Source organism: Ranitomeya variabilis, chromosome 2 (assembly GCF_051348905.1).
Source record: "Ranitomeya variabilis isolate aRanVar5 chromosome 2, aRanVar5.hap1, whole genome shotgun sequence".
NCBI lineage: Eukaryota > Metazoa > Chordata > Amphibia > Anura > Dendrobatidae > Ranitomeya > Ranitomeya variabilis.
Window position 1 is genome coordinate 353,305,103 of NC_135233.1, and position 12,220 is coordinate 353,317,322.

Here is a 12,220-nt window from a genome sequence, read left to right on the forward strand (position 1 = left end):
AATTTCTAAATTGTGAGAAATAAAGCTTCTCGGATACTCATTAGAAAATCTACAAAAGGTAGGTGTAACTTTTCATTATGCTCACACCTGGTTATAGGATCTTGGTGTCAACCCTCTCACAATACATGGTAATACTTAATGAAACCAATTCTACATTACATAAAATGTATATAAAAGGTCCTGACCTGTCACCATATTGGGAAACATTTTTAGTGTTGATTTTCAGCTGTGGTGAGGTCTTGGTAAGATTCTTCTGTCTCTTGCTTGTAGAAGAAGAGAAGAGTCGTGATTGACCCTTTCCATCAATAAATAAGAGAGGTATGACACCGACATAGAAGTTTCAATGTACAATTTATGGTGTTACATAATGATCCTCAGGGGATCGTATAACACCTACACACCTTTTTTGGATTCTATCCAAAGTACATTTGTTCTTTCACAGTTTAAATAGGTAAAAGAGAACTCATACTAAAAATAAAAAAAAAAAACATCACTGTAGGGACTATGCATTCAAGTTTATAGTAAAGTTGTCGAGTCAAATTGAAGAAAGATGACTACATATTATGTCTTGGAGCCTTATTGTTCCTCCATAATCCTCCTATTTCATGAGAAGTAAACCTTTATTTATTACTATTTCTGTATGAATCTGTCAGAAAAAAATATAGGTTCGTGCTTCATCTGATATCATCGTACGAAGGTATTCTTTAGGAATGCTTCTAGGAAAGATTATTTGCAACGTATAGCATTCAATGGAGCATCATATGACCATTATGCGGAGCTGCCAAGAATTTTTTGTATCACCTTAAGGCTGTGTGCACACATAGCGTTTTTATCGCGGTTTTCTCGCGGTTTTTCGCTATAAAAACGCTATAAAACCGCGAAAAAAACGCTAACATTAAGCATCCTATCAATTATAATGGAAACCGCAAATTATGTGCACATACTGAGTATTTTTCCGCAGCGGAAAAGATTTGCGGTAAAATACGCAGCATGTTCATTAATTTGCGGAATCGCGGCGATTCCGTGCTCATAGACTTGTATTGTACCGCTTGAATTCCGCAAATCTATAAAAAAAATGCGGAATTCAAGCAGATTTGCGGAGGTACACAGTGCGGCCTACCGGAAGTCACATAGCCATCCCATCATGCCAGGAGCATCCCATAATCCAGGAAGATAATATCCGTCTTCCTGGATGATGGCTGCCAGCATGGACTGGTATGACCGGATGGCGCTGGATGTGCCTTTTATGATTAGTGTGGTAAGTGTCTATGTGTGTGTTTTGTGTGTGTTCGTGTGTGTGGTGTATGTGTGTTGTCAGACATAGGCCGATGAGACTACTACTACTCCCATCGGCCTATGTCTATTCCCTATAGTAGCAGCAGGCTCAGCTCGATGGGAGCAGTATTTCCCATCGAACTGTTCCTGCGTGCAAAAAAACACTTTTTTTTATATCCACGATGCCCCTCCCCCTCCCCCTCCCCCTCCCCCTCCCCCTCCCTATAAAGTTTCATTGGTGGCCAGTGGCCCGTATTAACCCCCCCCACCCCACCCCTATAAACATTCATTGGTGGCCAGTGGCCTGTATTAACCCCCCCACCCCACCCCTATAAACATTCATTGGTGGCCAGTGGTTACCTGTGAAAATAAAATATACATACCTGTCCCCGCCGATCGCCACCTCAAATAAATAAAAAAATAAAAAACCCATACTCACCTATACGCCCAATTCCACGAATCCCTCGTCAGAAAAAATAGTAAAAAAACAAACCACAACATATACCTACCCTCCGCAGCATCCAAATAAACGAGTGTCCCACGATGATCTACAGTTTAGAGCAGCCACATAACATGCGGCTGCTCTAAACCGCGGCCGCCGATACAATGAACGGGATCGTAACGATCTCGTTCATTGTATACTGAGTTCTCCCGAAGGCAGCTCGTTCGGTGTTCACTGCGGCTGCGCGGACTCACCGGCTCACCGGAGCCAGAACAGTTACTTGCCGTCAAATAAAAACATTGTGAAAAACCTGTTGTGATCATTTAATTAAAATACTTTTTCCAGACTGTGTGTTTTTTTTTAACCCTTTACTAGTATTGGATTAATAATGGATAGGTGTCATAATTGACGCCTCTCCATTATTAATCTGGCTTAATGTCACCTTACAATAGCAAGGTGGCATTAACCCTTCATTACCCCATATCCCACCGCTACAGGGAGTGGGAAGAGAGTGGCCAAGTGCCAGAATAGGCGCATCTTCCAGATGTGCCTTTTCTGGGGTGGCTGGGGGCAGATGTTTTTAAGCCACGGGGGGGCCAATAACCATGGACCCTCTCCTGGCTATTAATATCTGCCCTCGGTCACTGGCTTTACTACTCTGGCGGAGAAAATTGCGCGGGAGCCCACGCCATTTTTTTCCCCCATTAACCCTTTAATTGCCTGTAGCTATTAAATTTTAAGGGTTAAAGGCAAATTAAGGGTTAAATGGCAGAAAAAAATGGCGTGGGCTCCCGCGCAACTTTCTCCGCCAGAGCGGTAAAGCCAGTGACCGAGGGTAGATATTAATAGCCAGGAGAGGGTCCATGGTTATTGGCCCCCCCGTGGCTTAAAAACATCTGCCCCCAGCCACCCCAGAAAAGGCACATCTGGAAGATGCGCCTATTCTGGCACTTGGCCACTCTCTTCCCACTCCCTGTAGCGGTGGGATATGGGGTAATGAAGGGTTAATGCCACCTTGCTATTGTAAGGTGACATTAAGCCTGGTTAATAATGGAGAGGCGTCAATAAGACGCCTATCCATTATTAATCCAATTTTAGCAAAGGGTTAAAAAATACACACACACATTATGTAAAATTATTTTAATGAAATAAAAACAAAGGTTGTTGTAATAATTTATTGAACCCTCAATCCATCTGAAGACCCTCGCCCTATGACAAAGAAAAATAATAAACCAACAATATCCTTACCCTCCGCAGATCTGTTACGTCCAACGATGTAAATCCATCTGAAGGGGTTAAAATATTTTGCAGCCACGAGCTTTGCTAATGCAGTGATGCTCATGGCTGCAAAAACCACGGAGAGTGTAGGTAAAGTTGGTCAATGACCTATATTTACCTGCATTTGTGGTGAGTCGCCCTCTGCTGGCTGTTTCTAGATCGTGGGAACTTTGCCAAAAAAACTCACAGGCTCGAGTTCATAAGAGGGCGCCCTCTGCTGGTTGTCCTCATATGAACTCAAGCCTGGGAGCTTTCTAGGAAAGTTCCCACAATCTAGAAACATGCGCTAAATACGCTGACACACCCTGCCTACGGAGGAGATATGGACCAATATTTTGGGGAATTGTCACCGATACGGACCGTATTGTCTTATGCCGAGTGTGACGCCGGCATTTACTGCGTGTACACTGTTATGTACTGCGTGGCCTGTATTCACACATCGGGTATTCTACAAAATGTCGTGGACTGTGCTACATAGTATGTGGCTACTATATCCAGAAATACATATGTATAATAACTGCTGCGTTAGAATCGTGGCACCATGTAGTGTACAGATTTTTTTATATTTCTTATCAAAATAATAATTTTATCAAATGTAGTGACTGGTTATCTATCAAAATTGTAGGTAGAAAAACACCCTGCGGTCTGGGACCGTGCGAGTGAGGAGTACAAAGCCTCCGCTTCTAAACGTGATGCCTGGCCAGCCATCGTAACAGAAATTTATCCGCAGTGGCCTCAGCTACCAATAGCGGGTCAAAAACTTATTTGTAAGTATGTTAAATTTGTGTTATTCTTATTACGTATGTACTATATAATTGTCTATTTGTGTCACTTCCCTCTTTCTGTCTGTCCATCTGTCTGTCACGGATATTCATTGTTTGTGGCTTTTGTCTTTCATGTAATCCAAGTGGCTGTTTTGTTGTGGCAAAAAGCACACAAACATTGCCACAACCAATGTGCGACGGGCTCAGACTGGCATCAATATGGCCGCTCTTTCCTCACCGCAGTCAGTGCCCGTTCCATACTCCCCTCTAGTCATGCCTCACACAGGGTTAATGACATCGTTAACAAAGCGAGGTGTTACGCACTCTGGTTATGCACCACCCTGTTTGACAATGTTTTTACTATAGATTCTGCGTATGCAGCATCAATAGTACAAAGAAAAGTAAAAAATAATGGAAAAAACGTTATTCTCACCCTCTGACCTCCCGCCCTGTCCTTGACAGTGCAAGCGGCAAGTTCGATGCAGCAGTACCTGTCGTGTCAGCGGTCTCTGCAAAATCACTGCACAACCTGATCATAAATCCCCTCTGTCCAGTGCCACTTGGGATTGGTGAAACTTGTGGACATACGTGGCTGGGCAATATAGTACTTGTCCTGTGCAATATACTACGTGTTCAGGCATATTCTGTAGTAGACGATGCGTTAGAACTGGGCCACCATCTATTTCCTTACTAATTTTTTTCAATGGTTCAATTTCAGTGGAAGGTGTGAGAAAACGTTGGCGATCTGTGACCGACAGATTTATGAAGGCCCAGAAGGTAGAAAGTGGCAGCTCGCCATCAAAAAAGAAGGTGCCGTTTGCAGACCAGCTGCAATTCATTTTAACAAGCAGAAATTTGCGGCGGTAAGTTATATATATATATATATATATATATAACTATTGGAATTTTCCACGTTTCACAGTACTCTTGTATTGACAAAGTCTTTTTTTATTCCTTGTACAGAACTGAAGGCAATGTAAGAGCCGAAACCCCACCGGTACAGGAAGACAACAGCCTGGAGCTGGGTGATGGAGAGGAGGACTATCCTATTTGCTCCTCACCGAATCCACCCTTGGCTAGGCAGTCATCCTCCATGCATGCTGCAGTTATGTCCCCCACCTGTACTGTGTCAACTTCGCCCTCTTCGGCGGATGCGGCGGTGTTGTCTTCCGCTGTTGTTGCTGCCTCTTCCGCTGCATCCAGCTCCTTTGTTGGGGGTTCAAGGCCCACTGGGTTGGGGTCTGGTTCTGCCCGTCCTGTGCCAATGGGTAGGGCAGCACCCAAGAAGGGGAAAAAAAATAATGGTTCGGCTAGTGCCATTGAAGCACTCACAAGTCGAACCCTAAATATAATAGACCATTCATCTCCACAAGATGACATGGATAAATTTGGATCTGTGGTAGCTAGCCGCCTTAGGTCCATGACATGGGACAGGCAGAGCCTGTGCATGACAGCAGTTAATGCACTTCTAATGTGTGCTGCTGTCCCATCACCAATCCCCCCTCCACAAGATGTAGTTGTGGGAATTTTGAAAGCATTTACTATCCCAAGTGGGCCGCCACCACCACCACCAGCAGCTGCTACTCAACGGTTTTTCCATGCAGCACACAGGCCCGATGCTGCTGAAGCCTATAATTCAAGCCACTGTCCAACTCGTCAAAGTTCTGGGCATAATCTTTCCCAAAACACGAGTATTTTGTCGCAAGATATGTTTCCGGGGTATGGTTACGAGCCAGAGTACCAGCAATTTTGATTATTTAGTTCCTAAACCCCCCTGTCCTGTTGACAGGTTGTTCACAAATCAATTGTTGATGCACTTTTGTCCTGTTGACAGGTTTTGATAGCGTCCATTCTAGATGGACTGTTCTGGACAATGTTTGTCCTTGTGTTATAATACCTACGTCATTTTAAGACGTTTTGTTTTTATGTGTAGTACACAGTGTTATTTATGCATAAAAAATAAATTTGTATTTGCATAAATGTCTGTTAATTTCTTATTCTATAAAAAGTTTATTTCAATTTGCAGATTATGAACTGTGAGTAATGGGATAATAACTGTCAGTGACTAAAGAGTAAGTTGCAGACACAAGGTTTGATTTTTCAAACAAAATTCTTATTTATTAATTCCTAAAAATTTTTTTAAATGATAAAGAACAAAAGGACATTGAATGCATGGGGTTAGACATCCAATCTGCTCGGCTGTACTGATGAAGAACACAAGGGCCTTGATTGCTTTTGGGTTAGCCATCCGATCTGCTCTTCTGTACAGGCTGACATCTTGATGGGGGTTAGGCGTCGGATCTTCTCTGCTGTTCAGGCTGCTCAACACCGGCACAGGAGTATTGCCAGTGCACGGCACCTTCAGGACTCATGAAGTAGTCAGTGAAGGTTTCTCGCACACGCACACCCGAGATGGATTGCCTGCCTTGACCCAAGTTGTCCACTGCAATTAATTCAGACGGCTGCGTCTCCTCAACTACCTCTGTGCTGTAGTCCCGAACGTAGTTGTGGAGAACACAGCATGCCTTGATCACAGTGTCAACGGTCTCCGTATCTAGCTGGATGGCAGTGTGAAAGATCCTCCACTGACTACACATGATCCCAAAGGTGCATTCCACATATTTTCGTGCACGGCTCAGCCGATAGTTGAAAATCCTCCGCCGGTCATCCAGTGTCCTTCGTGGGTATGGGCGCAGCAGGTTAGTTTTTAAGGGAAATGCCTCATCCGATACCATCACAAAGGGTACAGGATGTGTGGAACCGGGCAAAGGTCTTGGGGCTGGGAGCATTCCGCCATCTCGAAGAATTTGAAGTCCAATCTGTGATGATTGCAGCACCCGAGAGTCCCCAGAACTGCCATAAGCACCAACGTCGATGGCAACAAACTTGTAATGGGCATCAGCTACCGCCATCAGGACCACAGAAAAATACTTCTTATAATTAAAGAAGCGTGATCCTGATTTTGGTGGCTTCAGCACTCTCACATGTTTGCCATCGACAGCACCTACGCAGTTGGGGAAATTGGCCACAGACTGAAAGCCTGCTGCTACCTGCAGCCAAGTCTCTTCGGTTGGGCAAGGCATCACGATGGGCTGCAACTTCTGCCAGATGACGGCACATGTGCACCTCACAATTTGAGAGATGGTGGATTTGCCAACCCTAAATTGGAGGTGCAGGGATGTGTAGCTCTCTCCTGTGGCCAAAAACCTGGAAAAAAATGTGAAAAAATTAGAATATTTTTAATAATTATGAAAATATGCATGACAACTTAAATAGTACGATTCAGGGGCACTAGATCTGTAAACATTGTGGCGCAGTGGCAGAAATATGGGGGCACTGGCAGCATTGGGACATAATTGCAGCATTATGGGGGCACTGGCAGCATTGTGGCGCACTGTCAGCATTATGGCGGCACTGTGGCAGCATTATAGGGGCACTGGCAGCATTATGGCGGCACTGTGGCAGCATTATAGGGGCACTAACAGCATTGTGGCGCAGTGGCTGCATTATGGAGGCACTGGCAGCATTGGGACGTAATAGCAGCATTATGGGGGCACTGTTGCAGCATTAACTATGGGGCCAATGTGTGGATTTTTTTTTTTTTTTTAAAAAAAGGGCCTTACCGCAAGGTGATGAGCAGCCTTTCCTCAGCAGAGATTGATCTTCGCATACATGTGTCTTCGTAGCTGAGTTGTGGAGCCAGAATTATAAGAAGGCGATCAAATGCTTGAATCGTAAGCCGGCAAAACTGGATAAATTTTTCAGGAAAACTAAAGGTAAAAACAAAAAAAAAAATCTCAAACCACAGATATATAACACAAAAGTTTATAACATCCAAAAAAAAAAAAAAGGTGAACACAGAAGACAATATATCATTCCTACCTATATCTTACCTCCTTAAATCTTGGTAAAGGACATGGAAGTGTCCCTTTTCCTCCCGCTCATTAATAATGGGATGAACCCACATCCGTTTTGGACGTCTTCTATTCCTTCTCCGAGATTGCTCCTATGGGAGAATATAGTATTTATTATTTACACTGAATTGTGGCACGATTCTCACGCATCGGGTATTCTAGAATATGCATGTCCCAGTAGTATATGGACAATGATGATTCAAGAATTCGCGGCATACTGTGTCCGTTGCCGTTTGATCGAGGCAACCTTTATGACATCATCATCGCCATGGCAACCATTAGGACATCAACGTCGATGTGCCCGTTGCTGATTGGCCTGGCGGCCTCAACCAATCACAGACGCGGTATTTCAAAGTCGGTACTGTGCCCGATGCTGGCGGCATCGAACAATCAGGGACGCGGGATTTCAAGGACAGACAGAAAGACAGACAGACAGACATACGGAAAAATAGACAATTATATATATATATATACTAGCTATTGAACCCGTTCTACGCCCGGGTGGCGAGCATTTATATTGGAATATGGTCTCCATCCTGGTATGTGCTGCTCCTATCCTGTCATATGCTGCTCCATCCTGCGCCCCCATCCTGTCATGTGCTGCTCCACCGTGTCATGTGCTGCTCCATCCTGCGCCCCCATCCTGTCATGTGCTGCTCCACCGTGTCATGTGCTGCTCCATCCTGCATCCCCATCCTGTCATGTGCTGCTCCACCGTGTCATGTGCTGCTCCATCCTGCGCCCCCATCCTGTCATGTGCTGCTCCACCGTGTCATGTGCTGCTCCATCCTCATCCCCATCCTGTCATGTGCTCCCATCCTGCGCCCCCATCCTATCACGTGCTGCTCCATCCTGCGCCCCCATCAGTGCGGGCGGCTGTGCTGAGTGCGGGCGGCTGTATGTGACGTGGCTGTGCTGGGTGCGGGCGGCTGTGCTGGGTGCGGCAGCTGTGGACGGCTGTGCTGGGTGCGGTGGCTGTGCTGGGTGCAGCGGCTGTGCTGGGTGCAGCGGCTGTGCGTGGCTGTAGGCGGCTGTGCTGGGTGCGGCGGCTGTGCGTGGCTGTGGGCGGCTGTGCTGGGTGCGGTGGCTGTGCTGGGTGCGGCGGCTGTCCGTGGCTGTAGGCGGCTGTGCGTGGCTGTGCTGGGTGCGGAGGCTGTGCGTGGCTGTGGCGGCTGTGCTGGGTGCGGCGGCTGTGCTGGGTGCGGCGGCTGTGCTGGGTGCGGCGGCTGTGGGTGGCTGTGCTGGGTGCAGCGGTTATGGGCGGCTGTGCTGGGTGCGGCGGCTGTGGGCGGCTGTGCGTGGCTGTGCTGGGTGCGGCGGCTGTGCGTGGCTGTGGGCGGCTGTGCGTGGCTGTGGGCGGCTGTGCTGGGTGCGGCGGCTGTCCGTGGCTGTGGGCGGCTGTGCGTGGCTGTGGGAGGCTGTGCGTGGCTGTAGGCGGCTGTGCGTGGCTGTGGCGGCTGTGCATGGCTGTGCTGGGTGTGGCGGATGTGCTGGGTGCGGCGGCTGTGCTGGGTGCGGCGGCTGTGGGTGGCTGTGCTGGGTGCGGCGGCTGTGCGTGGCTGTGGGCGGCTGTGCTGGGTGCGGCGGCTGTGGTCGGCTGTGCTGGGTGCGGCGGCTGTGCGTGGCTATGGGTGGCTGTACGTGGCTGTGGGCGGCTGTGCTGGGTGCGGCGGCTGTGCGTGGCTGTGGTCGGCTGTGCTGGGTGCGGCTGTGCGTGGCTGTGGGCGGCTGTGCGTGGCTGTGGGCGGCTGTGCTGGGTGCGGCGGCTGTGCTGGGTGCGGCGGCTGTGCGTGGCTGTGGGCGGCTGTGCTGGGTGCGGCGGCTGTGCTGGGTGCGGCGGCTGTCCGTGGCTGTGGGCGGCTGTGCGTGGCTGTAGGCGGCTGTGCGCGGCTGTGCATGGCTGTGCTGGGTGCGGCGGATGTGCTGGGTGCGGCGGCTGTGGGTAACTGTGCTGGGTGCGGCGGCTGTGCGTGGCTGTGGGCTGTGCGTGGCTGTGGGCGGCTGTGCTGGGTGCGGCGGCTGTGGTCGGCTGTGCTGGGTGCGGCGGCTGTGCGTGGCTATGGGTGGCTGTACGTGGCTGTGGGCGGCTGTGCTGGGTGCGGCGGCTGTGCGTGGCTGTGGTCGGCTGTGCTGGGTGCGGCTGTGCGTGGCTGTGGGCGGCTGTGCGTCGCTGTGGGCGGCTGTGCTGGGTGCGGCGGCTGTGGTCGGCTGTGCTGGGTGCGGCGGCTGTGGTCGGCTGTGCTGGGTGCGGCGGCTGTGCGTGGCTGTGGTCGGCTGTGCTGGGTGCGGCGGCTGTGCGTGGCTATGGGTGGCTGTGCGTGGCTGTGGGCAGCTGTGCTGGGTGCGGCGGCTGTGCGTGGCTGTGGGCGCCTGTGCGTGGCTGTGGGCGGCTATGGTCGGCTGTGCTGGGTGCGGCGGCTGTGGTCGGCTGTGCTGGGTGCGGCGGCTGTGCGTGGCTGTGGTCGGCTGTGCTGGGTGCGGCGGCTGTGCGTGGCTATGGGTGGCTGTGCGTGGCTGTGGGCAGCTGTGCTGGGTGCGGCGGCTGTGCGTGGCTGTGGGCGGCTATGGTCGGCTGTGCTGGGTGCGGCGGCTGTGCGTTGCTGTGGGCGGCTGTGCGTGGCTGTGCTGGGTGCGGAGGCTGTGCGTGGCTGTGGCGGCTGTGCTGGGTGCGGCGGCTGTGCTGGGTGCGGCGGCTGTGCTGGGTGCGGCGGCTGTGGGTGGCTGTGCTGGGTGCAGCGGTTGTGGGCGGCTGTGCTGGGTGCGGCGGCTGTGGGCGGCTGTGCGTGGCTGTGCTGGGTGCGGCGGCTGTGCGTGGCTGTGGGCGGCTGTGCGTGGCTGTGGGCGGCTGTGCTGGGTGCGGCGGCTGTCCGTGGCTGTGGGCGGCTGTGCGTGGCTGTGGGAGGCTGTGCGTGGCTGTAGGCGGCTGTGCGTGGCTGTGGCGGCTGTGCATGGCTGTGCTGGGTGTGGCGGATGTGCTGGGTGCGGCGGCTGTGCTGGGTGCGGCGGCTGTGGGTGGCTGTGCTGGGTGCGGCGGCTGTGCGTGGCTGTGGGCGGCTGTGCTGGGTGCGGCGGCTGTGGTCGGCTGTGCTGGGTGCGGCGGCTGTGCGTGGCTATGGGTGGCTGTACGTGGCTGTGGGCGGCTGTGCTGGGTGCGGCGGCTGTGCGTGGCTGTGGTCGGCTGTGCTGGGTGCGGCTGTGCGTGGCTGTGGGCGGCTGTGCGTGGCTGTGGGCGGCTGTGCTGGGTGCGGCGGCTGTGCTGGGTGCGGCGGCTGTGCGTGGCTGTGGGCGGCTGTGCTGGGTGCGGCGGCTGTGCTGGGTGCGGCGGCTGTCCGTGGCTGTGGGCGGCTGTGCGTGGCTGTAGGCGGCTGTGCGCGGCTGTGCATGGCTGTGCTGGGTGCGGCGGATGTGCTGGGTGCGGCGGCTGTGGGTGGCTGTGCTGGGTGCGGCGGCTGTGCGTGGCTGTGGGCTGTGCGTGGCTGTGGGCGGCTGTGCTGGGTGCGGCGGCTGTGGTCGGCTGTGCTGGGTGCGGCGGCTGTGCGTGGCTATGGGTGGCTGTACGTGGCTGTGGGCGGCTGTGCTGGGTGCGGCGGCTGTGCGTGGCTGTGGTCGGCTGTGCTGGGTGCGGCTGTGCGTGGCTGTGGGCGGCTGTGCGTCGCTGTGGGCGGCTGTGCTGGGTGCGGCGGCTGTGGTCGGCTGTGCTGGGTGCGGCGGCTGTGGTCGGCTGTGCTGGGTGCGGCGGCTGTGCGTCGCTGTGGTCGGCTGTGCTGGGTGCGGCGGCTGTGCGTGGCTATGGGTGGCTGTGCGTGGCTGTGGGCAGCTGTGCTGGGTGCGGCGGCTGTGCGTGGCTGTGGGCGCCTGTGCGTGGCTGTGGGCGGCTATGGTCGGCTGTGCTGGGTGCGGCGGCTGTGGTCGGCTGTGCTGGGTGCGGCGGCTGTGCGTGGCTGTGGTCGGCTGTGCTGGGTGCGGCGGCTGTGCGTGGCTATGGGTGGCTGTGCGTGGCTGTGGGCAGCTGTGCTGGGTGCGGCGGCTGTGCGTGGCTGTGGGCGGCTATGGTCGGCTGTGCTGGGTGCGGCGGCTGTGCGTTGCTGTGGGCGGCTGTGCGTGGCTGTGCTGGGCGCGGCGGCTGTGCTGGGTGCGGCCATTTTCTTGGTCCTGCTCCCGGAGTCGGCGCCTGCGCAGTCCGCGCTTTCCGGCGCCATTTTCTTGAAGACACTGCAATGTGTCTTCAAGAAAATGGCGCCGGAAAGCGCGGACTGCGCAGGCGCCGATTCCGGGAGCAGGGGGACAGTCACGGCCCGGAAGCGCGTCGGTGGAACGGGTCAGGTAAGTATACTCACCCTCCGCCTCCTGGCTCGTCCCTGCTTGTCCGGTGGAGATCGCGGTGTGCGTTCAGCTCTTACGCATACCGCGATCTCCTGGGAGCGTCGCTCTGTGCGGTCCAGACTGCGCCGGCGCTTGCGCAGTCTATAGAGGCTTCGGACAGAGTGACGCTCCCAGCGTTATATTATAGATGGTACTGTACAACGCATAGACAATCGCTGCTAAGG

At 52.9% G+C, this 12,220-nt stretch overlaps 1 protein-coding gene and 1 long non-coding RNA gene across 2 annotated transcripts in view; one reads left to right on the forward strand and one right to left on the reverse strand.

Moving 5' to 3' along the window:
* LOC143805874 (cytochrome P450 2F3-like) overlaps positions 1 to 332 on the reverse strand; it is a 32,648-nt gene extending 32,316 nt beyond the window's left edge. Inside the window, exon 1 of the mRNA XM_077285613.1 lies at positions 186 to 332. Coding sequence (XP_077141728.1) covers positions 186 to 207 — 22 coding nt within the window. The 5' untranslated portion in view covers positions 208 to 332. The remainder of the gene's footprint in view (positions 1 to 185) is intronic.
* A 3,293-nt stretch (positions 333 to 3,625) lies between these two features.
* LOC143809412 (uncharacterized) lies at positions 3,626 to 5,367 on the forward strand. The gene is made up of 3 exons (XR_013222269.1): positions 3,626 to 3,762; positions 4,478 to 4,622; positions 4,723 to 5,367. It is a non-coding gene; the product is annotated as an uncharacterized LOC143809412 (long non-coding RNA).
* The last annotated feature ends 6,853 nt before the right edge of the window (positions 5,368 to 12,220 follow it).